Consider the following 26379-nt stretch of genomic DNA (forward strand, 5'->3'; position numbering starts at 1 on the left):
CCCCACTGGTTCAAGATACTCCAGAACCCTAAATTCAGCTTGACGAGACTTCATCTGTTTTGGCTAAGGTTGCCAATTTTAGCTAGTCATATGTAATTTACTTCTTGTTCTCCTTTGTGTTCAAGTGGACTGAACAGTTGAATCCTGCTTTCCTAACCCCCACACCTATGGGAAAGCTGACTGAAACAGGGTCATTTAAGTTCATTAAGTTCATTTTAGGTGATCTTGTCCTCTGTTCTCTTGCTAATATGCCTGTGTGCCACAGGAGGGGGAAGTGGTAGTGTCAGGTTCTTCAACTCTTGGGCCTGTTGGAAAGGGACCTGGACTTTGTTTCTCTTAAAATTTGGACATGAAAAATTTCAAGTTCTGGCATTTCTGTTGTCCCCATGTATAACAAAGTGATCTAGGATGCCCAAAGCTCTCCAAGACTGAGGTGGCACAGACCCTGACAGAGGCATTTCAGATCACCAGAGAGGTGCTGGGAACTCTTCCCCATGTTGCGGTTTCCTTGCGTTCCCCTCAACTGAGGGGTCCTGAACCCTGCTGTATTAAGGCTTCACTGATCCTCAATGGATCCAATGATCCAGGAACCCCTGTTTGAGACATCAGAGGCCCAGCTGGACTGTGTCCTCGCTTCTGCAAAACTTAGACAACCCAACTCACCACAAATAGCAATCTTGGCCATCCCAAAACTGAGTGCAGATCGAAAAATTTAAAGATTCACTTCTAAGAATCAAAACTGTCAACTTTATAATAAATGGGCTAATCCATCCAGGCAAATATTCTGTTTGTATTTAACCCAATAAACCCTTATTGACTACATACAACACAAAACATTGAGCAAGATCAGGTAAATGACTTAACATGATTTTGTGCCCTGAATATTAAGATGATTTTTGGACTGTAGTGTTATCATTAGCAGTATATTAAGCAGAGTCATGAAGAATGAATACTCCCAAAGAATATCGAAAACAACTATTGAAGAAATGTGACTGTTTTGATGTTGACTGCTAAACACAGCAAAACAATCTGATCCAACATATTCTGTATGTAATTTTGAAATTATTGAACACCTTAGTGGAAGAATTTGGTTCAGATTCTATAAAACAAAATTTCAAGCTCAGTTATCTTCTTTCTTTCTTATTCTCCAAGCTCACTTTCTCAGCCTTCCAGGCCATGTGAAGATGCTTTACTGCTTTAAGGCACAAGAGATTGTTTAACGGTGTTAGGAATATGACTGGCATAATAGTCATAATTTCTCAAAGTGGCAAGGACGCCAGCTGAATTCATGTGTTTCACTTCCTTGTTATACTGAAATGAATTTCCATGGATATCAGTTATCTTGCCTGCAAAAAAAAAAAAAAAAAATTCCAGCAAACAGGAGTTGGTGAGAGATAATCTATTTTATTAGTACAAGTGATACAACTAAAAAAAACAGACGGTCTTTGTACGTATGCCTGTCTTCAGGTGTGAAATATCTTTGCTCCCAGTTTAAGTGCAACAGTTTTTCATTGACTGAAATCAAGTAACTAATGGTTTTATTTTCTTTCAGCAATACTTAAATTCCTTGTGTTTCAGGAAGAGGAAAATAACATCACTCTCTTACGGATTAATTAAAATGCTTCCTGAGTAGTTTTTACATTGGCCATTGACAAGAAGGAAAGAAAAATCATCAGTTCAAGTAAAAGCCAGGGTAAGTCTATACAACAAACTCTAACGTAATATAGAAATACACCAGCTGGTTTTAAATTATTTTCTAGAAATCATTTAGCAAAAGCAACACAGATCTTTATGCAAGCTAACTTAACCACGAGATACCTACATAACAAGGAGGCTAAATACAGCACTGTGCTGCCCCAGATTGGTTGGTTTTTTGTGCTTGAGCTAACCTGTTTAAAGCTATCCCAGTTATCAACACTAGAGACTGCAGAGGAGTTAAATAATGTCATTATGAAGCCTGTTATCCTTGTTTGACAGAATTTAGGAGATCAAACCCCATAATTTTAGCACATGTGGTAAAAGGTCTATCAACATGAACAGCAGAGAAAATATAATAATAATACTTATATGCAAATTCTTGTCAGTGAGACTTCATAACTTCCCTAACCCCTTACCCCCTAGAAAGGTGAAGTGACTTATGTTGGCTGGAGACCACTAATTTTACTGAATTACATGAATGACTCAATTTTGGAGTTTGTACATCCGAGGAACAACTGCATGATATGGCCTGTTTTTGTTGTTTTAAAGAATTCAATGTCTACATATTACATAATATGTTACTAATAATAAACTACTATATCCAGTTAGTAGGTCAGCGTGATTTTACTGTGAAATAGTAGCTAACAGAAAAAAAATCCATTTGTTTTGAAAATGTTAGCTTTTTTCATTATTTGACAGTTATTGACTGTATTAGTCCAGGGCAAAACAGATCATATCAGGCCTTCCAGTGTATAATTTGCTGTTCCTTTGGAGTTACTGTTGATTTCAAAGGGCTCAAAGCTCCTAGTGAATCATGACTATTTAAAAATACATACATACTGTCATTCTTCTTTCCGATGACATGTTTGGAAATTCTTTTTTTCTATGAAAAGTATAAATAACTTTAAATTGATGCAGTTTCACTTACCTTGGAATTTTGAATGCTATTAACTTACCTCCCACAGCATGCAGAATAGCTTCAGGTGCACATGTATCCCATTTCTTGCACCCAGGACTGGCAAATACATAAGCAGATGCCTTGCCTTCTATAAGTTGAATGATCTGTTATGAGTAGAGTGGCAATCGTTACAAAGAATCTAGGCATTTAGAAACGGGTAAAAACACCAGGAAACAGGGATTAGATCAGTTTATACTATGTACTTACGGTAGAAAAGGAACACCAGACATTTCCTTTCTGATATTACAAGAAAGTATATTAAGATTTAGAAAGCTATACTGTATTACCATTCTGAATGATCTATTTTTGATTGTTACAAATACAGTCTATAGGATGAAAATCTGCTTTTAGCTTCAGAAACAAGAATTCCCATCTTGTGCAAGTACTGAAAAAATAAAGTGGAAACTTATCTCTATGTTATCTCGGTGCCATTTTGGGCCTTATATACATTGGAGAAGAGATTGGAGGGTCTGGTTTTGACAGCCATGACAAAACTAAGTTTTAAAAACTGTAGCAAATTAGTATTCCCTGTGTGTAGAGAAGTTTTTCAAAGGAAATATCACTGTGTGCTTCTATTTTTATCCTTTCATATATGCTGGTAGGTAGTTGGAACAAAAACTGTATTAACATGAACAGGAGGAAATGTCTAATAATGATGATTAAACTGAATTCACATTTAGTCACTCCGGTCTTATAACTTTTTATTTTCTCCCCTAGAAACAGAATACCGGGGAAGATGGACCTCAGCCATGAGCAGCATGGCCACTGTTACAACTATCCATGTACCAAATTCTCTCTACCTCACAGCAGACTGGATGCTAGGAAGAGAAGTTGTACTGGGGCAGGAGGAGGCAGTCTACTGTACATTCATGCAAGTAAGCAGATTATTTCTTTAAAAATTCTTTTTCTTTTTCCAAAGATAAACCAAATAGATTTGGAGTTTTCATACCTTGTTTCCTGCTCCTCCAACTCTGATGACACTGTCTGGGTTCAAGGCACTGATGCAGTCATTTACCAGGGTACTGCTGTGAGAACGGGTGGTAACAATGATGTGTTTCCCAGCAGGTGCTTCTGTGAGCTGAAATCCAAAGGCACCTATGCCCAGGACTCCCCAGATTGTCCTGCCCAACACAGCATCAGCTCCTGCCTATGAAAAAGGTACACAGGTCCAGGTGATGGTTAATCATAGTGATCAGCATTTAAAGCACAAATGGAAAGGAGTACCTAGGGACATCTTTGCATATCAGGAAGTATAATATTAATACTGGGTTATACATTTAACCAATGACCCTTAAAAAGAACTGCTCTAAAGCCCAGAGTAAGAAATTGGCTGTCTTTCCCTCTAAGGCAATGACATTGTTTACTGTTTACTGTAATATTGTGGTGGTGCATTACATCCTGCCTCCAATGACTGACAAATTAATATTTGTATATTTCTGTACTTCAGGCACAATCTGTAACTGAAAATACCTTGTTTTAAATGTTTATCATACATATCACATAGAACATATAGAATCAGGTGATTATATGCATCACATCAGCTCAAGACTTTTTTCTTTAAATTCTAGTGAAGTTTAATCAGGCTGCATCGTGAGCTTTTCCCCCCCCCTCACAGATAATACTGAAATAATCTCCAAACATGTGTAAATGCCTGTAGGTTAGCCATTCTGGACTTACACCTGAAACCTGGTCTGATACACTCTAACCCAGCTGTCAGTGGCAGGTACGCTTGGTTTATTTAGGGCTGCAGATTTATGGCAGTTACCACACATCACAAATGCACCTATTGTATGGATTTACTAAAGAATTTCTAGCAAAGACTGCAAAAATACCAATCTGTACTTGTTTTACAATAAGTACTTTATATGTACTGTAGTAATATGTACAGTACATACATAATATACACTGTATTAGTGTATTATACAAGTCTCAGGATTCAATATGACTGTTAGTAGGTCCCTGAGATTCAGTTCCTGGAAACCAACATTCAAAATTGAATATATTTAATAAAAACACCACCACCTTATATTACAACATTAACTCCACTACACGCTGCTTTTCAGTTGAAAGTGTGCTATCTAGAAACGGCTTAGAAGTAACAGTTAGAGATCACCTAGTGCTTTTAAACAAATCAATGCATTTAATACCTTATAGTTGTAATATGGCTGATTAATAACTCCTGCTATTGCTTTGCCTCCATAAGCAATTCCAATAAGAACCGTTACGTGGTCAAGGAGACCTGTACAGAAATAATATGAATGTAGTTATGCTTGAAAAAGTATATACGTAAAAAAAATAAACCTTCAATAAAAATCCACAAATTGATATGCAGGGTGGTATCTCAAAAATGAAAATACTAATCAGGATTTTCAGGTGTAATACGTTGGTGTAGTTTTTTTTAGTCATTTAGCCTTGAGGTCTGCAAAAAAAATCCCCCAGATAGAATTCTCTTAATAGAACTATGTTACAATGAGAAAGAAGTTTAAAGATACAACTAAATAGCAGTATATGATGACATTCTTCTATAACTGTGGTGTGAATTCTTTAATAGTATTCAAAACTAGCAATTTGTTGACAGTGTTGACAGTTGTACATCCCTTTCCCTGAAAAGGGGAAAAAAAAATCTACCTAAAGGATTTTACATTAGCCTCCTGCTGCATCTTTTAGTTGATAAAAGTGAGGTTTTGGCATATCGTTTTTGGAGTTTTGGGGATTTTTTCCTTCATTTTATGGACACAAATTAGGCTTTGCTGAAAACAGTTTCTGCCCGTAACTGAAGAATTATGATTTAGGGGAAGATGTTTTATTTTAAAAGGGCTACAAATACAGCTGTGGTATTTGGGTTGTTTGGAAAGAAATATGTAGAGCATATTCCTGTGTGAATGGGAGATTTAGCCCCTCAATTCAAAGTATACGTGAAATCGTAAGTTTGACTAAAAACTTAAGACAACTTGCCAGCAATCAAAGGCAGCTTGCAATGATAAAAGCTAGAGGGCACTCAGTAGCTCATCAGGAATATTCAATACTGGTTAGAACTGAATGGAATGATTAAAAAATTCCCTAGAACTTAAAAAGTACAGAAACAACATCAGCCTTATGAAACAATATTGTATGTAATTTCTATCATAAAACTAACTACATGTACATGCTACTTTATTACATTGCTATAATTTTTTTGAATCAGTAGAATTAAGAGAAGCCAACCTTCAGTGTACTCCTTGGTTCCATCCAAGGGATCAACCCATATTACAAGCTGTAAAAATAAAAAAATAAGGAAAAGTAACAAGTACAAATCATATAAATTACCATGCAAAGTATATATTTTACTTTAGTGCTTTTATTTCCTTACAGCAGTAAGGAAATAAAGAGATTCAAATTTTTAACATTATGATATGACTGAAGCCTACAATAGTATTTTACACAAAAAAGCTTAAAAACTGACTGGAACTTCTCAGCAAATCTCTTACTAGAGGTATGAAGGCTGAACATGGAGTAAGAAACTGAACATGGAAATGATATTACTTATGTCGAAAGTAGATTCCTTACAAATAAATCTGAATCACAAGCTTTAAGAAACAAATTTCTATTTCCCATTATTGCACAGTGGAACATGAAGCATTTCCAGCTCTGGAGGTGTGATTCTCATGACTACATTTCAGTTTTCAAATAAAAAATAAAAATTGGCAACATTGAAACAGCCTTTTTTCTTAAGATATTCTTAGCTAAAATCAATAAGTAATATAGATAGAGTGTAAAAGATGAACACATATGTATAGCATTACCACATTACCTCTTCCTCTTTAATTCCTGCGTACTGAGCAGGACAAGTTTTCTTCAGTATTTCTTCACAGTGACCATCTTCAATTAATTCCTCAGTTACTTCTTCAGTGGGCAGTTCCTAATGAAAGGATTCTCAAAATTATTAGAAAAAGGTGTTGGACTCACCTTGATATGCCTTAAAACTGTGGATTTGCTTGCAGCTTACTTGACAAAGCTAATGCAATGGAAAGATGAAATGGGATGGAAATAATTCTTGTTTGGTTGGTTTTTTTTTTTACAAAAAAGAAATTATTTCCGAAAACCTGCCAAAGCAAATTCCACTGCAAGTTACATCAAGTTAAATTGTTAGTATGAAATAAATTGGGTGCTTACTTCTTCTCCTATGATTGTCACCTTGGGAAACTTCCGTGCCAGGGAAGCACAAATGCTCATTTGTACCAGTCGGTCAGCCTTGGTCTGCAAGTCATTGGCTCCGGTCTGTCAAAGGATTGATAGGAAATTGTGTATTTCAAAACAGCAACAACAAAAAACCACAGTACAATGACCCATATGTCACTTTGAATATCTACCTTGTAATGAAAAAGAAGTCTAATTTGATAAATCATCCACCTAGTAAGCGATCTTGAGAGAGGCCGGCTAAAAACTGAAAGAAGCAGAGTTTCCCTGTACACCCCAGAGCTAAGATAGACTGGTATGATATTAGAACAATATTTACATGCTGTGTTCTTCTCATGCACTGGTGCAATTGCACTGAATATGTATTTGTGCAAATACTACACTATGTACAGAATAAATTAATACAAGTATGAACCCAGATATAACAAAAGAGGGAAAAGCAAAAAGAATTAGGATGTTAACAAGAAAAAATAAATATGTTAAGGCTCACTGGAGAGACATGGCAAATTAGGAAAGAGGAGAAATATAGGGAAGGTGTTGGTAAAAGGTGATTTAAAGGTCCAATTAATCTAACTTGTTTAAAAAAAAAATTAAAACAATTATGGTGTATAAACTTCTAAATAGTGAGCGGTTCCTTAGTCTACCAGAGAAGGACCAAGGAGGGTCAGAAGCTAGCCAGCAAAATTGAACTGGACAGTAACACCCATACATTTTTTCCAGCAAAAAAATCTAGAGAGGAAACAGTGGATTTGGTGTCTCAAGGTGACATGAAACCATGACTGAAAGCCTTCCCAAAATATGCAGTGTAGCCAAACGTATATTGCTAGATGGGTTACAGTAATTTCTTCTTAAACATCAATAAACTGCTATATAGTGGAAGTGGGTAATTTATTAATAATTTCTTGCCTTAATCTTCTTGTATCTATGAATGGAGGAGCCCTTTAGCTCTGGAGACAGAATCTCAGTAAGAAATACTTCTGTTAGCACAGGAATTAAGAAAGCCAATTCATCCAATCAAACAAAAATTTTATCTGCTTGTATCTTATTTGGTGACAACATGAAAGTTGTTTTATCCAGCTACAGAAATTAGGTATAGGAATAGAATATTCCATTTAGAATCATGTTATGGGTTAATTTTTGCATGCTCAAAACCTAGTCTGTCCCTTATCCAATTGCCTATTTTTATGAAACTTGATATTTTTCTTTGCAATTTCCCTCTTATCCCTTAATAAATTTGGTTGAATTTGGCACTGAGTTTAGACTCGGGAAGACCAAGTTATTGCTAAGAATGTCCTTTACTCCAGGACACTGACCTAATAAAATAGCGTAAAGTAGTTCTTCAAAACAGTCATCAATAATGTAAGAATGGCTGGACAAAATGTCTACCTAACAATTTGAAAAAAAAAAAAAAGGCAAAAATGGTACAAGGAGAAGCAATATAAATGGAGAACTTAGAGTTGTCTGGGGGAAAGAAAACGCTGAACATCAGGAGAGGAAGTAGCTAAAAATTCAACTGTCCTTGAACTATTTTCCTCATCGAGAAAAATGGATGGGAGGTCAATGTGTTGAGGGAAAAGGTGGAACATTGTCTTCCTAGCTTTTCTAAAGCTTTCAATAAGGCCAGTTGGAATTGGTCTTGATGTTTGCTGACTGCAGAAAGAGGATGAATGATGAAAAGGAGCACTTTCTGTTCTTGTGCATCTCTTCCCTCCAGACTGTAAAGTAGAGGCACACACAGCTTCTCTCTTGCATTCTTCCTCTTTTCTTCACCAGCCACCTTTGACAAGAAGCTTGCAGGAATTCTGAGATCGCTAGTCCCTCAAACAGGAACCTCTTCTGTTGGTCATTGTTTTCAATCTAATTTTGTGTGTTCGTAGTATTCATTTTAAAAAAAAAAAGGTATGTATAACCAGTCTTATTTAGAACCACTATCACCTGTTACTTTTGATCATTTTTGTTACACTGTATTTACAATTATTTACTTAATTGGTTATGGAGCTTAAAATGTGTTCATTTGCTGGTCTTATATTAGAAAATGATAAAGCAATGCATTTTTTATTTACTAACACGTGCATTTTTTTCAAGTGAAACTGAATTAAATGGATAAAAACCAGCATTTAGTTTTAGTTAAAATTACCTTAACCTTGCTGGACTCTTAAAAAATAAGCTTAGTGAAAATTGTTTATGCATTTAAATTAACTGGTTAAACAAAGTACAGACAGTGCTTCCTTTTTACCTCTGCATGAAAGTATTTTAAGGCTTTCTTGTAGTGAAGCTGCATTAGTTTTTCCAAGAACCTAAAAGCAGGTTATGTGGGAGTGTATAGTCTACTTAAATGTGTCTAAGAATCCTGCTATGCATCTAAGCACTTTTGAAAACACAGATCATTAGTTTCCAGGTTTTTTTTTAATTCTCTCCCCCATACACCTGATTTTAATTGCTTAGAAAAAAGGGAATAAGAAAAACTTGCAAATGTTTTCGTAGTGGTGAATATAAGTGACCAAATGGGGAAAAAATCTTTTTGCATCTACTGTCTGAACTGACAATAAGTCACAAAGGATCAAGCTTTTCTTCGTAACTGTCTGAAAGTACTTACTATCAGAAAAATGTAAATTATTTCAATGTAAAGACCGAAAATAATATAGATACTTAATGCAGTCCATTATATTGTGTTATACCGGTAAAGCTAGAATTAACTTCAGAAGTTAATTCCACCTATTCTAGTACTGTAGTCAGAACAAAGATCCTTGCTCATCAGTGCAGCTTACGAATTTACAGCAAATTAAGAACTTCATGTGGATGATTGTAATTTCATTTGTTTTCTATTTAGAATTAAATTTGATTAAATTTATTTTGAAAACTGTGACTTACAGTAAAATCTAAGGTTCTTTTTTGTTTTAAGAAACTAAACACTGATTTCTCCTAATCCAAAATTCATGAAGGGCACAGTACTTTAAACTGTACTACAGATATTAGAACATAGGTATGGAAATTAATGGGAAAGATGCATTATTATGAATTCTGACATGCTATCCAAAGGTTGTGTTTTGTGAAGGGAATCAGGACAAAATTATGGTGTGTTTCTTCTAAGTGTCTGAACATTCTTTAGAAATACTGGTCAAAAGACATTTTTCCAGTGCTTTTTTAATCCTTTCATAAGGAATATTTCTTGTATCAGAGAGGTGAGGACTGTATTTCCTTCCCCAGTTGCTGATCTTCAAAAATACCACTTTGACCTGTATCTAACTCAGCATTAATAAGAGAAATTAAACTGGAACAAAGTAAAAGTAATACCTTCTCCACTATCTCCAGATCTCCTGCAGCCATTACATTTCTAACAATTGTTGCAGCTTTTTCTGCAACAGAATATGCAGAGGCAACCACACGCATGAGTAGAGCTGGAGAAGCCATACTGAATGCTGAAAAGAAACAAAAAGCAAACTTGTACATATCTCTCTTCAAGAGAAGACAAGAAGGAAAATAATTTACATAATGTTCCAAACAGAGTTGAAGCTGAGTAGGAGGGGAAAGTGGGTCACTGCCAGTGAGTAGTAATGAAGTGAGCTTTGACTTTTTTAAAAATACAATTAACAAACACAGGGATATAAAGCTATTTCAGACAAGGTTTTTCAAATATCCATGCTCTGTCTGACAGTGAAATAAAATCTGGCATTAAACAAGAGCAACAGCAGCAGCCGAAACTCTTTACCATAAATGTAGAAAAAGTGTAGTCTACTTACAGTACTCATTTTTTGTACCTTTTGAACATAAGTTCATTTTTTCAGAACTGAACCTACAGAGTTGGTTTGTGCCCAGACTCAAGTACAAGGCTATTAGACAGGATGACAAGAGCAACTTTACTTACTATTTTTATTTGTTTAAATATAAAATAGGCCTTTGCAGATGGCCTAATTGTGGACACAAAATAGGCCAATGATATGCAGATACTGCAAACACTGCACTTGTACGCGAAAGTCTGGTCATCTAAATTTTACCATCCTTTCTGTATTTCTTCAACTTCTCTTGTTTGCTTTAAGGAAATAATTACATCTTCCTTCCTCCCCTCAACACCGCATGTCCTGTCATTCCTCCTATTGTATTGTCTTCTGTGTCAGTTCCCCAGCACACATCACTATGCCTTCAGTTCCCAAGTAGAAGAATACCTATCACTCTTGCAAAAGGCTAGCAATCATCCATTCCTCCCAGCTTTTCTCTACCTCAGGTGAAAGAAGTATTGATAACCACACTGTATTCTTTAAAATGCTGAGCTAATTGCTTTTTATGCTTTCCTGTCATTTTTTTGTATCTGTGTAGATTACATGCTTTTTGGGTTGGGCTCACGTGTGTGATATACTTCCAACTAAACACTTGAGGACAGAGCTAGAAAAAAGTACAGAGGAACTCATTAATCACCACATAGAATATGATATATTAGGCTTCCCTTACAATCAATATTTGCAGCAATTGCACCAAGTATTGCCTAAGTGGCAATAAGTTGTTATACAATACCTTTCTTTTCTTGCTTGAGAAATCTACTTGTCAGAGTATAATATAATGAGGCGATAAGGCTAGCTACTGTAGATGATATTGATGTGACCTCAAGTTCACGTCTGTTTACAGCAAAGGAAAACAACAATGTTAGAGGTATAAAAATCCCAAATTAAGCTGGTTTAAGAACTGTTTCAACATTTTAGAAACACTGTATGGGTATCTCTAAAGTCACAAGATCTCTGAAGCTAAAAGAGTAGAGTGATCGTGTAAGTACATTCAAAAAGCACAGTTGCTACTGTTAATTATTATTTACTGCTCATGGATGGGAGCAAAGTGCTCTTGGAGTCCTGTAAAATAGCCAAGGTCCATACCCAAAGCACACGTGCGGGCTGTCTTGGACTGGTAACAATGGTTACAGAGGAAATTTTGGAAATGCTACCTGTTGCAAAAAGCATCTCTCGAACAATTGAAAGTCGTAGAGCAAATATGTGTCATAACACACAGGAAGACAGATACTACACTATAAGTATATACCATCGTGTGAAGCAAGTTAACAGGAAGGAAAATTGAATGTAGTTCATTCCATACTGAAAATATCCAGAATATGAGTACTTCTGAGCGAGAGTAAAAAAATTAGCATATTAGATGGGAAGTTTGGGTTAAAGAATTGAGCTCAGAAGAAGATAATTAAGATCTTATGCTCAGCTTCTCATTCTTCATTTGACCTTTTACTGCACATTTCATCCTGCTTTGTAAATTTAGGTTAAAACTTACTTAATTGTTTCAAAGGCTTCGTTTATTTAATGTTTGCATGAAGTCTCAAAAGCCTGAGAAAACAATACAGAAATACTATCTTACATTCTTGAGGCTTGACCCAAGGTGTTTCTTGGGCACATTTTTCTTGGGACATTCTTAAGGCAAACAAGTCTGCTTTCTTTCTGTAGTGAACCTATACCTGAAATCTCTAAGCAAACTTAAAAATTAAAATATTCATGTGAAAAACAAGATTTATTAAGAGAAACTGAAATGGGAGGTTCCACACCCCCTCCTCCCCAATACAGAGTAATTAATGAAGTCCGAAGTATGTTATTACTGCAAAAGGTGCCTTAAATTTTTACAGGGCTGCATCTCCTGTGTGGCACACTTTCTGGTGTATTACACCTTTTTGTTTAGATAAGTGTGTGTGCTAGTTGGCCATAAGTTTTTCATCTCTGTAACTTTTTGATTTCAAATTAACTAGGTTGTTTATAAGTTTATGGCACATTCCTTCTGATGAGGGCAATGTCTAATGTATACTTTCACTATACGTTCAATATGATGCTTGCTTTGGCGAAACAAGTTTGACTCTTACAAAACTGTACAGTTTACAAAGATTGCACAGCAACTATACCTCAATTTAAATCTACATATTATTTTCAAAGTATACCTTGTCCTCCAAAGACCATCCATGCTTTCTCCTAGCCTAGCAACCAAATTGCTGACAAATCAGCCTGCTTTGATACCTACGAAAATAAGTGAGTCCTCCAGTTCTTGTTACACATTTTAACTTTGAAATATTTAAATATTACAGGATGGCTACAATTAAGTTATCAAAACAAGTAAGAAGAATTTGTGGATGTTGCTATCTCGGTGTCTTTTCTGCAAATATCCATTTTCCAACTTTATCGTTTCACCTGACGGAAGGAGAAAACGGACATCACAGACAGCATGCTAAACTGTGATTTCTTCCTCTGAACTCTTCAAAGCCCAGGTGACTACAGCTCCCTATTTCTTTGCAATAAACTTGGGCTCACATTTAGTAAAAGAGAAAACCTTTCATTCTGGGTAACGTAAGGAAACGGTCTGTACCCAGCAGAAGTGGGCTAGGACTTGGAGTGGGAATGCCTGGGTCCCGCTGAGGTTCACCTACAGACTTGCAGCGGGAAAGGGCTGCCCTACCTCATTTCACCAAATTGCTTTGAGGCCTTTTGAGTCTGTATTTAAAAAAAAAGCCCGTTCTTGATTCTCTTGTCATTAGGATTCCCGGCGGTGAACTGCCCGCGGTGCAGTCCAGACCGGCCAGTGTTTCCGAGCACGGAGCAGTGCTCTCTTAATGCACTCGGCTGAGCGCTGCACAGGTCGCAGATGGCAGCAGCTCTCTCTGCTGCTGCGATAGCTAACTCACCCTCTCCAGCTTTGCTCTTCCCTTGATCTCGGCAGCGTCCCCTGCACTCCTCCGCCGACCGAGGTTCTCCCTCTCCCCCTCCGCCCGTCACCCTTCACCCGCAGCGGGCGGGGCGCCCCGAGCTCGCCAGAAGCCCTTCCCCTTGCCGAACGATGAAGTGACCCAGGCCAAGCCCCGCCGGTGAGCTCCCTGCCTGCACCGCCCCGCTGCCGGCCGGGGAACCCGTCTCTGCGCCGGCTTCTTCAAGAAGAACTCGGCCCGACCGCGCCGGGGGAGGGACGCCGCCTTTACAGAATCCGCTCGAAAGGCCGCGGATCCTTCCGGCTCCGGGGAGGGCTGAAGGGGGCCCCGCCCCGCCCCGCCCCGCCCGTCGGGAGGCCTCCGCGGGGGGCGGGGGGGGGGAAGAACGCGTTGCTGCGTGATCTGTCCCTTCCTGCGGCCCGTCGCCGCGCCGATTTCCGTAGCGCAGGCGGAAGTGCTTCCCCAGCGCGCGTCGCAGGGAGTCCGTGAGGATGTTTCGGGCCTGGCGGGCGCCGCCGCTGGCCCGGGCCGGGGCGCGGGTTGGGCTGCGCGCCCGGGCGGCGGTCTCCTGGGGCTGGGCGCGCTCCGCCGCCTCGGAGGCCGACAGCCGGCAGCCCGTGGCGGAGAGCCGGCAGGACTCCCAGTACCGGGACACGGTACTGCTGCCGCGCAGCCGCTTCCCCGCGCAGCTACCGGGGCGGCTGCAGCCCGAGACCGAGCTGGAGACGCAGCAGGTAGCGGCCGGGGCCGGGGCCGGCTCGCCCGGGGGGTGCGTGCCGCGCGAGGGCCGCGGCACTCCGCCGCCGGGCCAAGCCTCGCCGCGCCCCCACGGGAGCGCCGCCGCCGCCGCGGGGGTGGCGGGCGGAGGTTTGTTTACGGGCCCGCCGCTGCTGCGGTTCGCTTCTTGTGGGTCTGGGCTTTCGCGGGTGCCCGGCCAGGCCGCCTGAGTTACCTGCTGGAGAAGGGTGAAGAGCTCCGGATCCTCAGAGAGTGGTTTACAGTCTGGACACTCTCCAGCTTGTGACGGCTTCGGTTGCAGGAAGAGTAGCGACGCTCCTGACCGCGGAGAGCCGGCATAGTAACGTTAGGCTTAGTACTATGCCTGTCTCCGGCTTTTTAGTAGCTTCAAACTACTAACATCTGAACAGAGTTAGGAACGTTAACTCCCCGTGTTTGTTTGTTTTCAATATACGTTTTACCATGAAGCTAAAACGCAGACTTTTTGGAAGTGCAAAGAGCTGTGATGAGTTAGTTGTTCCCTTGTTGTCTCTACAGAAATGTGGGTTTTTGGAACTGTATTCATGGCAAAGGCAAAGGAAAACAAAGCAGGAATTTTGTCTTCATGATGGACCACCTTATGCCAATGGAGACCCTCATGTTGGCCATGCGTTAAATAAAGTAAATACTTAACTCATTCATACTGTACTGTTTTGAAGTGGTAAATACTTCCCATAATGTGCTGTGTGTTCTCCGTTCCCATTTAAATCAATAACACTTTAAAGCGTTCAGTATTTTGGTAGATGGGGCTTTTAAAAAGCAAATGACGCAGTTACGTAGATACCATATGATGCCATGGTGACATAAATACCATACCATGACATAAATACCACGTTCCAGTGTACGGTGCCTATATGCTGAGTGCTCATTTATGAAGCTGAATGGTTCAGTGAAAGGAGAACATTTTTTTAAAGAACGCCCAGCCTTCATTCCTAAGCAATATTAAATGCACAGTTTGTGTATTGAATGTATCACACCTACACATGTGGCTGTGTCTATTTCTATATGTGTATATGTAATAACATTACTGTAATGCATGGTTGAGCTGTGCCTTGCTATTCTTTTTTCCTTCGGGTACTTTGTAATTTATTTTATTTTATCTGGGTATCTTCAATGGAACCACAATGACTAAATGTTGATGGTTTTTAAAATGTAAGTTTCAGCTTCACAATAATACTCCCAAATATGTTTGGATACGTTTAGATTCAGTCCTGAGAATGACGGCATTATATATGCTACAAAGTGGGAAAGACTAAAATGTGACCCACAGCTTCTTAAGGTGCTAGTGCTAAAGCTTGGACTTCTAAAAATGGCAAGTTTTGGTAGGTGATCACTTATATGGAAAAGCAATAATGTGCACTAGGCCAACACTGTAGATCTAGCTCGGTGTTTTAAAAATGAGAGCAAGTAGAATTTGTCTGCTTCAAGTCTTGCAAGTTTATAAACTGCATCTTTCAGTTGTACAGAACGTGAATTCCTTTGATTAGAGGTCCTTTGAGGTTCTGCCAAAATACAAAATGATGGGCAAGAAAAAATCATTAATGGATGGTCTTAAATGTAAATGTATCACGCAGCCTTTTATATTTGTTTTTTTAGTAGGAGGATCTTAATTAATAATGTAGCTATTCCACATGGGGGAGCTGAGTGATAACTGACCCCTGTGTCTTTTCAGATTTTGAAAGACATCACTAATCGTTTCTACATGATGAGAGGTTATAAAGTACATTATGTGCCAGGATGGGATTGTCATGGATTGCCAATTGAGTTGAAGGCATTGTCAGAAACCAAAGGAGCTGAAAATCTTTCACCAATGGAAATTAGACAGAGAGGTAAACTACTGTTTGCAATATCATTATAGAAAAAGTTGGCTTAAGTATTTGTACATTGTACACAGCATATTTTGAATTTTATCCTTTATAAATAGCTTTTATACTTAATTGAGTGCTTTTATTTAGTTGTTGGTAACATTTTCTAGGATCACTGTATGTATTTGCCAAGCAGATTGAGTACAGTGTAATCTTATGAAGTGGGATAATTGAACATGCATAGCACTGACCACGGGTTTAAAAAAAACAAAAGGACCGAGGATTTGGATTTCTGCTTTGCATAACTGTGTAGCATGAAACCGATATTTATCAGATCAGCATGTTTTGGGGTTTTGAAGACTGAATTTGCTGAGGAGCTAAAAAGAAGCTCCTCATAAACTGTGAGTCCCGGCTTGAGAGGGGGTTGGACCAGATGACCTCCAGACGTCCCCTCCGACCTCAACCATTCTGTGGTTCTGTGATAAAAATTGGGCTTCATCAGGGCAGCTTTGCTCAATATCATAATTAGGGATGTATTTATTGACTCTGTTTTTAACAATACTACAAAACTGTAGGGGTGATCCTTTCAGAGAAAGTTAGTCTGCATTATATGGAAACTTTTGAAAAAATAATTTCAGATACCATATGTATTGGAAGACAACAACATTCAGCTGCAGAACTATGTGTGATGAGCAATTTAAACTGCTTCAGCTTGAAATTGCAGCAGTGAAATGGGCTAACTTATTTTCAGATGCATGTTGCCTTGAAAAGTTTGGATCAGCATCAATGGAAGTGGTTAATTTTCACTCTTACTTATTTTACGTTATTTGAGAATGCGTTTTTGAGAAATTATTCTTAATGACGAAATACACTTACTTTTTTCCCCTCTTCCTTAAAAAGAAAGTTTATGTTCTAGAGACACTTGTGCTTTATGTCCCCATGTTAGTCAAAAAGTGCCACTCGTGGATCTTTTTACTCTTCGCAGTCATTTTATGTAACTACTTCTCTGGAATGTATATTTTTGAGCCACAATAATCTATTTAATACACGTTAGTAATTAGTGCACAGTTTCAATATGTTCAGCTCAGGCTTTTCTAAAAAATGTCAGTATCATATTTTAAATGGTATTATATTGATCTTAGTGGCCTAAGCCATGTGCTTAATGGAACTATTCCCTTCAGCCAGAGAATTTGCAGAAAGAGCAATTGAGAAACAGAAATCCGCCTTCATTCGTTGGGGTGTAATGGCAGATTGGGCTAACTGCTACTGTACATTTGATCCAAAGTATGAAGCGAACCAGCTGAGAGTCTTCTACAAAATGTACGATAAGGTATGTTGAACTTTTATTTAATAAGAGTGTAGGGTTTTTTGTCGTGAGTTTTGATTCTCCTAACTTTCTTTTTTCCTTCCCTTTCCTCTTTAGGGTTTTGTTTATCAGGACTATAAACCTGTCTTCTGGTCTCCTTCAGCAAAGTAAGAATCAGCTTAACTGCTTTGTCTTCAAAATTTTAGCAAGGATATCACAGCTTTTCATGTCCAAGTGTGTTAACTTATGTTTGACATCTACCCAGAACAGCCTTGGCTGAAGCAGAGCTTGAATACAATGAGCAGCATGTCAGTCGTTCCGTGTATATGAAATTTCCCCTGTTAAAGTCACCACCTAAGCTGACTTCTGTGATAGGTATGACTTCCATATAGATTTTTAAGACTGATAGCTCTTATTTTTGTTACAACTCTAAGTAAAGTACTTCTAATTTACATCCATAGATGGATCATTCCCTGCTAGTGTGCTAGTCTGGACGACACAACCTTGGACTGTGCCAGCCAATCAAGCAGTTTGTTACATGCCAGATTCAGCGTATGTGTCTTTAACTTGGTTCAATGATCTGCGTCAGTCCTTATCAGTACTTATCAGCAAAATAAAAATGTTCTGGATTACCATTAGATTTTATTTAAGGCATTTTTTGGGGGTTTTTTTAAGTGACAAAATCGTAAGCTTTGTTCTATCTCTCTTAATATATTAATTTCTGCTTTCATTTTTATTTTTTTTAAAGTTATTTCTTCTTCCTGATGTTACATTATCTTGAAATTCTCTTGAGATTTAGGAGTGAATTGGACATGTAGATCTTAAAACATATTTAGCTGTCTTTTAGAGATGGAGCATTCAAACAATTCATAGCTTTGCGGTGTTTGTAATTATTTGGTATCACAAATATATATTTGCATTGTAGATACTCAGTTGTGAAATGTACAACTACTGGTCAACACTTCATTCTGGCTGCAGATAGAGTTGAATCTACAGCTGCTGTTTTGGACACGCAGTTTGAGGTTATGTCAACATGTAAAGGTAGGTTTTAATATTGTTAGTCTTAAGCTGCTTAGAAATCTGCTTGTAGGTGTCTGAAAACTGCTTCAGTTTTGATGTGTTACTAAGTTTGTTTATATTTTGAGAACATGTTTCACTAACATAATACAAGGAGGAGTAGTAGTCTGTCAGATTTAGTATTGGTGTACTGTAGCTCAAATTTTCATCCATAGATTTCAAAGTACTTTTTAAAAAGATCTGAATTCACACTTGGAAAACTTAAAACATGGAGTGGAAGTCTGTTCAGTATCAAAGTCTTAATTACACTGAATGCCATTTGTCTGTCTTTCTCATCCATTGCTGATGAGAACAAGGGGCTAATTACAAGTACGCTTGCTGACTGCCTGATTGCTAAATTCTACAAAAACCATTGAAATTACCTAGTGTAGCAGAATCGGTAGCACTATCAGCCGTTGTTGTCGTGTTATGTTACTTTTCAAGTTTTTCATTGTTAAGAGGTGTCTTAAGCGTTCACCATAATCATGAAGAATATTGAGGTATCGTAGGTGACTCTTGTCTGTATGGACAAACGAAAGCAGTGAAGTTTTCATCCTAACACACTGCATAGTGATATTTCTTAATAGACAGACTTCTAATTTGGTGTCATGAGTTGAATTTAATGTGTTATTTGTGAACTTTATTCGTTTGCCTTTATCAGCGATTCAGTGCTGGAAATATGCATATCTAAAGGAGGTGAGAATGGTGGTTTCTATGACTTTTCAGGTTGTTTTGGTGTCTTTCCATGCCTTCTCTTTCAGAGGCAAAAGAATTATCTGTTTCTCTGCTTAATAATCTTGGTTTTACCTAATGATAAAATTATGTGGAGGTGTTCTTTGCACAGGTTCCACCTTCTTGAATCACATGATTTGCAGATAACATAGAACAGTAGAGTTGGACCTTCTTGAAAAGAAGTTTAATATTAGAACCTTTTCATTTTATCTTCCCACGTATTCAGTAATTAGTTATATTTGTTATGTTTGTGTACCTAACTGTCTGACAGCAATTCCTAAACATGGTCCTTCTAGGAAGAAAGTGTTCAATGAAGGCCATTTTGTCATATGAAAGATTCCTCAAGCTCTGTGATTCTTGACTTTCACAAGGCTTTACTACCAAGATTTCTTCAGTGTTTTTCTTAACCTTAAATTGTCACTAGCTTCATTCGTGCTGTACTTTCTTTATTTGTAGGTAGTTTAGAGAATTCAAATAAATTGTTCATGATAATATTAGTACTTAGTGGCAGAACTAGGAATAGATCCCAAATTCAAGGGTTTTAGCCTACTAAATCATTATTGAGATCTGTTTCAGTACACTGAGATAGTGGACCCCAAGGAATGGGAATGTGAGGCGTGTCTCTAGGTGGAATGTCACTACTAACAGAATACCGTTGTCTAAGGTAGAAAAAGAGGTTTTACGTCAAAGGAAAAAAACTATGTGCAAGATTAACAATGCGGAGAACGTGAAAGCATTTGGATGGGGACCCACAAACAAGATAAAGAAGTAGTACATCTGAGTAGTATCCCATGCATACACTTGCTGATCAATTGTTCTAATTCTGCTCTTGGATAAAAGAAGCTGAATGCATTAATTGTTTCTCTGTTTTCTCTTCTGTTTTTTTTTTTCACCCCCAGGTGTAGATTTGGCAGACGGTTCTTGTGCTCACCCCACAATTCCTGGCAGAGTCTCTCCTCTGTTACCTGCAAATCATGTGACAATGGCAAAAGGAACAGGATTTGTTCATACAGCCCCAGCTCATGGTATGGAAGACTACAGCGTAGCTTCCCACCATCAGCTACCCACGGTACTTTTTTCAGCTGTTGCCTTTGATTTCCTGCAACTGTTTGATCACGTGCCACTAAAGTGAGTGTTGTAATTGGTGCATAAAACTTGAAAATGTTTTGAAGCATTCAGATAAGTGTGAGTATTGCTAATGGCCTGCAGAAATGCAGGACTAACCTTAAAAAAGTGTGTCTCAAAATAAAAGGATGAAGCTTTTCATCCATTTGCTAATTAAAGCTTACAGGGAAGTGGTAGAATGGAATCAGATTTCTCTTCCCTCTCTGTGTTTTTGTTTTTTAAAGGATAACACAGACAACAATTCTCAGATATTGGCTCTCAGTACTCAGAATTGGCTTTCAAAGCTGTATCTTGCAGACCAGTAAATCACCAGTTATGTAGGTCGTTATTACTATTCTTTTTTAGCAAAGCTTGTTTTAAACACATACATAAATACAGTTCAGTTATGCATGATCAGTTTGTGTTTGATGGAAATGAAGATGCAGGGTATTCTTTTTCTTTTTCACCTTTTAAAAGAGGTGGCTCTTGAGACGTACCAAAACCTGATTATACTAATATTTCTGGTTGGTTTTTTTGAGGGTAGGGTTTTTCTTGGGGCTTTGTTTGTTTGTTTTTGTTTTTCACTGTTCATTTGGAAAGTCTAATCAGTGAGTTGATGTAAGACAGTTGTGGTATATCTGCAATTGTAACGGTGCTCGTTTCTTCTGACATGTAAAATTCACTTGCCTGGTAGATTACTAAATTGCAGTTCACTAAATGTGAAGTGTACTTAAGTACAACATACTTCGCTGTTCATCAGAAAAGTAGTTACTTAACTCACTTTTGAATACCAAAAAGGTAATTAATTGCCGCATGGTATTTTATTGACATGATTAACATATTTATTTTAAGGATTGCCTTGTGGATGAAGGTGGTTTTTTTACCGAAGCTGCAGGTCCTGAACTTCAAAACAAGAATGTCCTTGAAGAGGGGAATGAAGCTGGTGAGTATTTGATGTTTAACCATTTGTTACTTCATCAGTTACATTTCTGCAAGTATATTTTGAGGGTTTGTATAAACTGAACACATTTTGAACATGGATGAAGTACAGGCACTTCTTATTATGTGTTGATCATTGAAAGAAGTTAATTGAGGTGAAAAGTAGCAGTATGTTCAGATCAGATTTTAATCTTGCCTCATTTTTTCCTCTCAGTCATTCAGATGCTTCAGGCAGCTGGGAGTTTGTTAAAAGAGGAGAAATATGTGCACAGTTACCCATATGACTGGAGGACTAAAAAACCAATGATTATTCGTGCCAGCAAACAGTGGTTTGTAAACACAGCAAGTGTGAAGGCTACAGCACAGGTATAGAATTTTGCTTTCTTATGGGACATTTAAAGACAGCCGACGCCATTTGGAATCAGCAAAACAATCTTGCTATAGCTCACTCCAGAATATGTTCTTCTCTAAGGTTTACAAACACTAGTTGAAAAGTGTTAGTTATTTGTAGAAGTGATGAATGTTGTTGGTTTTTTGTCACTATTGATATAATCCAGGATAAATACATGGACTGACATATTTGTTCATTGTATTTACAGGAGATGTATAAGTTTCTTAGAGCTACTGCATTTTTTTCCCAAAAAATATTTTTAAAAATACAATGTTTCAAGGAATTAAATCATAAGAGACAATTTTATCAGTATTAAAATTGCCTTTGTTGTTACGGTAGTCTTGCATGGCCAAACATCTTTGTTTGCTCCCCTATTAATTTTGCCACAGTCCTATTTTAAATAACTTTAAAACTTTTTTTTTTTTTAAATGTAGTGCTCTTTGAAATTATGTACATCCACACAGAAAGCTCAGACCAGCAGCTTAGGCTGCTTTGGGTAACAGTGATTTCATGGCATGAGGTATTTATTCCATATTCATCTTTATCTAGAATGAAGGAAAATAAGGTTACTCAGTGGGGTTGGGAGTGAGTGGTAGCCCGCACTCTCTAATACAGGTAGTATGTATGAAGATGTGATTTCAAAGTAGACAACAGCATAAGACACAATGAGCTATTAAACTTCAGATGGAGATACTGATGCCATTTCTAACTTTAGGGTGTGTCTGCTAGAGAATCAGAGCTGGCAAAAAAGCGTTGGTTGCTCTGTGGGGACATGTACAGTATATATGGCATTCTAAGTAGAGCAACATGCTGTGAAGTAAATGAAGTAAATATGACAGTTGCCCAAGAAGATGTTATTCAATACTGGGAGTGGGAGTGTAGACCTGTACCTTTTTTTACTGATAGTATAAACAGTGTTGGTCTGAATGCTGAAGCATGTTCAACAATTCACTGTCTACTTTGTAGGAAGTGCTGAAAAAAGTGAAAGTTATTCCTACATCTGCAGTGAACAGAATGCTCGAAATGCTGGACAGAAGGACATTTTGGTGTATATCACGGCAAAGATGTTGGGGTGTTCCGATTCCTGTTTTTTATCAGAAGAACACAGGAGAATGCTTGATAAACAGGTATTTGTCTAGCTTTATATACTGAAAAATTGAAGAATGAGCATTGTCTGTTTTGCTGCAGTTACACAATGTTATAAAACTTCTAACTATTTAAGTATAAATACATACTTTTACTTGTAATTGTTTATACACAGAACTAATTCAGCTATAAATTAAAACAATCAAAAACTCATTGCTGAAGGTGACTTGTATGTAAGTAATAGGAATCAATTTACTTAGATACTTAAGTTACCTGAAAAGTCCCCTTGATAGTAATTGCTGCTTTCATCCCTCATCTTCAAGTTAAGTGAGCTAGCAGTAATCACTGGCCTTTACATTTAAGCAAGGAGTAAAATGCAAGTTGTAGTTAGAATAGATTGCAACTGTAATTGTAGCACTGTAAATTGCACAATACAGGTATTTTGTTAAAATAGCTTTTTGCAGTTGAATAAGTGACAGTGAGATATCTGAAGTGGAATAACGAAATCAGCTGCAGAATAAATAACTAGACTTTGTTTCAAAATAAAATCAGAGTGTTTTCGAAGAGCCAGCCTCAATAAATGTAAGTAAGTGACCTTTAGCTTTATGATTTGGTATGTCTAAAGCTTCAGATGCTAGCCTTATTCTGCTATCTTTTGATTAATAGTATCCAGATATTGCAAACACTGCATTTCAGGAATTCCAGACAATGTAATGTGGAGGAAATCCAAGCTATGCTTTAAAATGAGAAAACTCAAACAAATATGATCCTTTTCTGTCTTTTAAGGAGTAATAGAGTTCTGCTTTTACCCCTTTAGGGAACAGAGGTTTTCAATTGTGAATATCCTCTAAGAGACGATTTCATAAAAATAGTATTGTGGAGTTCCACATTCATTGTTTATTTCCATAATTGTTTTCTGTCTTGAGATATGCTAATGTAACTCCATCTTAACCTTACAACCGTTTGTGCAAATTCATTATGGATAATAAGATTGCATAGCTGGGGATGAACTTAAAGTTCTGCAACACTACTTATTCTGGTGTTGAATGAATATACTGCAAGAGTCCGTCGTGTTTTCCAGAGGCTGAACGGAGAACATAAATATAGTAGTAGGTGAGGCTTAGGGTGTGGAGAGCAGGGAACGGACTTTAAGCCATTAGCCCTTAGTGTGGCTGGGTGTGTAGGTGCACAGATGTGTACTTTGACTCTCTCACAGTAGGCAATAACTGTGAGAAAAGACCACAATAACCGTAGTCGTTTATAGTACCTGAATAATGCTGACTCACATCAGGAAATATATGGATGGAGGCTCTGTGGGGTGAAGTCACTTTACCTGCAAAAATTGTTACTGTATTATAAAGTAAGTGTGTGTTCACATAAAAAAAATCACAGTTTCTGAGGAATACTTGTTGTGGTCTGTCTGCAGAGTAGGCTTGAGTGAGCTACTTGTGCTTGCTTAAGATTGTTAAATATGTAGTTTAACAACAAAATAAGAGTGTAATGAAAAAGTTTAGCAGTTAACAATCAAATGTGAAGGGCACCATGAAGCAATAGCTCCTTCAGAACATAGAGGAGCTGATCCAGCTGGTGCAGAAAGCATTTGAAAGGAGGGATGCATGGGAATTCCTTTAGGTTGTGGTAAAATTACCTTGAAAGCCAGTGACCTGTATTAAAAAGCATGTCTTTTGTAAGTGCTTGAGCTGTGTGAGAATATTGGTGGAGTTGTACGATATGTGGCAATGGGGGCATTTTGACGTGATAAACATTGCAGTAGTTTAACAACTCGACCTTTGTGTGTAGGTATTGTCCTAGCAGTCACGCATGTAGGTGAATGAACAAAGGGACAGTATGGCATGTTTGGTTAGAATTGATCTGGGGGAAAAGAGAGACATTTAGGAAAAAAAGAGACATACCCAGTGTGCTTGGTAAGTAGATTTATTTCATTTGACTGACAGCTTCTGATGCTTGTTTATAGCCAGTACTCTTTCCTTCTAACATATTTTACAGTAAAGGTGAAATTTTCAAAGAAAAGTGTAAAATGCTCATTAAATATTTAAAGTTGGCCGTAGCAGACTTCTGTAACCAGAGTAGGAAAAGTGCGCAGAATATTGGCCTATAGAAATGACAGGCAAATTTAGAAAGCAGTCTGTCAATTCATAGGTCATTTTCCTGGACACCAGTTCTTATTGAAATAAACCGCGAAGCCTAAATATTTTGTTGCGTTTGCATTATCATTTTGAAAATCATATCACAGTAGGTTGCTGACGTATTTCTAACACTTGAAGTTTCATAGTCAGATTGTGTGAATAATTAATATCATTAAAACAACAGTAAATAGCTTTTATTTTGAAATGTAAATTGTTTTCTTACCTTGAATGCTGGGTTAACGTGCTTCTGCAGCCGCTCTGGAGTTTTTGAGTGGCTATCAAAAGTAACAGCATCTCCACTGGAAGTCAGTGTAGTCCACATGGAGTTGCTGTTACATATGAGAGCACCAATGGTCGATCTTGAGTGATCCTGTTTATGTATCACCTGTAAAAAGACTTTTTTTTTTTTTTTTAAAAAAAGTCCCTACAATAAACCACTGTCTTTCCCTCTGTAAGTGAGAGTTTCACCTGAATTTGTCATGTGAAAGGCTGCAGAAAGCTTCTCTTTCCAGATGCAGCTGCTCGTCTCTAACAGAGTATCTTTTTCCCACACCAACAATCCTGTCTTTCTAACTTGAAAGCCAAGAGCTAGATTGTAATCTTGTGCGCAACAAGTTTGATGCAAGATCTCCATGAGTCTTCCTGTTTGCTGCTGTGGCCTCCCCATAGCCCCTAAAAGGCATTTGATTGTATGACACTGTTATCTATGGTTATAAATTTAATACGCTACTGATTATTAGATTCTTTATGTAGAATATATCACATCATATTGTAGGAATTAAAAAATTATTATAAAATTACAAAACCCTATATGAGAGAGAGAAAAGAGAGAACACTTTTTCATTATTGTAATTTTCAGTGAGATTCTTTCTGATTTTTCTGCACAAGTGGAGAAAAAAGACTTTAAATATAATACATGCACAAATAAATGCTCATACTGATTGTCAACTTTGAAAATTTAATAGATTTTGAGAGGAAACATTGTGATTCTAGGAAATTCTGTAACTCGTGTAAGAAAAGAGAGAAAGAACTCCAAAAGTAAAATGAGAGATTTGTATTTCCAGTGGTAGCTCAGACCAGGTAATAAATGAGAGATACATACATTAATCTGACTTCATGTGATAACTTCTTTACAAATTCACTGTTCAGGTGTTGGTAACAGTAAGCACTATTGCAAAAATTATTCTAATGCCTGAGAACTTTTGTCCCTTTCTCTGTGACTTTGATTAACAAGTAACTTAAATTTCTGACAAAGAAAACCCCAACCTGTTTTTGAAGTAGATCTACCCTGCGATCTAATTTGCTTCTTAAAATATTAAGACATTTCAGTGACTTGTAAGCAATAGCAACTTACCGTAACCTAAATACTTACTGCTGCAGTATCAACGTTCACGTAAAAAAAGATAACTTGCCCTCTTTGCTGTTGTTTGAAAAGAGGTCGGGAGAACATCAGGCACTGCATTCTCCTCCTTCTGACTATATCTTAATGCTGCCTAATTTCTGTTAACACATTAAATAAGCGTTCAGC

General features: G+C 37.7%; 2 protein-coding genes across 4 annotated transcripts in view; one reads left to right on the forward strand and one right to left on the reverse strand.

Annotated features, from left to right (window-relative positions):
- Positions 1-770: 770 nt before the first annotated feature.
- On the reverse strand, positions 771-13667 carry BPNT1 (3'(2'), 5'-bisphosphate nucleotidase 1). 3 transcript variants are annotated; one of them, XM_059835366.1, is made up of 10 exons: positions 13488-13667; positions 11342-11442; positions 10127-10251; positions 6809-6913; positions 6447-6554; positions 5861-5909; positions 4804-4895; positions 3606-3803; positions 2655-2760; positions 771-1346 (listed from the first exon to the last, which is right to left on the reverse strand). In XM_059835366.1, exons 3-10 carry the CDS (start codon positions 10241-10243, stop codon positions 1198-1200), a joined length of 924 nt encoding a protein of 307 aa, XP_059691349.1. In that variant the 5' UTR covers positions 10244-10251; positions 11342-11442; positions 13488-13667; the 3' UTR covers positions 771-1197. The 3 variants fall into 3 exon arrangements, with proteins under 3 accessions (XP_059691349.1, XP_059691350.1, XP_059691351.1); XM_059835367.1 differs by lacking the exon at positions 11342-11442; XM_059835368.1 differs by lacking the exons at positions 10127-10251; positions 11342-11442.
- Positions 13668-13999: 332 nt separating this feature from the next.
- The window catches only part of IARS2 (isoleucyl-tRNA synthetase 2, mitochondrial), a 28905-nt gene continuing 16525 nt past the window's right edge, over positions 14000-26379 (forward strand). The window contains exons 1-12 of the mRNA XM_059835867.1: positions 14000-14242; positions 14784-14906; positions 15958-16114; positions 17272-17420; positions 17514-17563; positions 17662-17771; positions 17858-17948; positions 18322-18437; positions 20084-20253; positions 21141-21231; positions 21442-21593; positions 22585-22745. Of these exons, the coding sequence (XP_059691850.1) occupies positions 14000-14242; positions 14784-14906; positions 15958-16114; positions 17272-17420; positions 17514-17563; positions 17662-17771; positions 17858-17948; positions 18322-18437; positions 20084-20253; positions 21141-21231; positions 21442-21593; positions 22585-22745 (1613 nt within the window). The remainder of the gene's footprint in view (positions 14243-14783; positions 14907-15957; positions 16115-17271; positions 17421-17513; positions 17564-17661; positions 17772-17857; positions 17949-18321; positions 18438-20083; positions 20254-21140; positions 21232-21441; positions 21594-22584; positions 22746-26379) is intronic.

Source organism: Gavia stellata, chromosome 2 (genome assembly GCF_030936135.1).
Source record: "Gavia stellata isolate bGavSte3 chromosome 2, bGavSte3.hap2, whole genome shotgun sequence".
Lineage (NCBI taxonomy): Eukaryota > Metazoa > Chordata > Aves > Gaviiformes > Gaviidae > Gavia > Gavia stellata.

Coding starts and splice junctions, on each gene's coding strand:
- BPNT1 (XM_059835367.1), bottom strand. CDS start 10,243: ATGGCTTCTCCAGCTCTACTCATGCGTGTGGTTGCCTCTGCATATTCT. Junction 6,914..10,126: donor ATCTGGAGATAGTGGAGAAG/GTATTACTTTTA, acceptor ATCCTTTGACAG/ACCGGAGCCAATGACTTGCA. Junction 3,804..4,803: donor AGCCATATTACAACTATAAG/GTATTAAATGCA, acceptor CCTTTTTCATAG/GCAGGAGCTGATGCTGTGTT.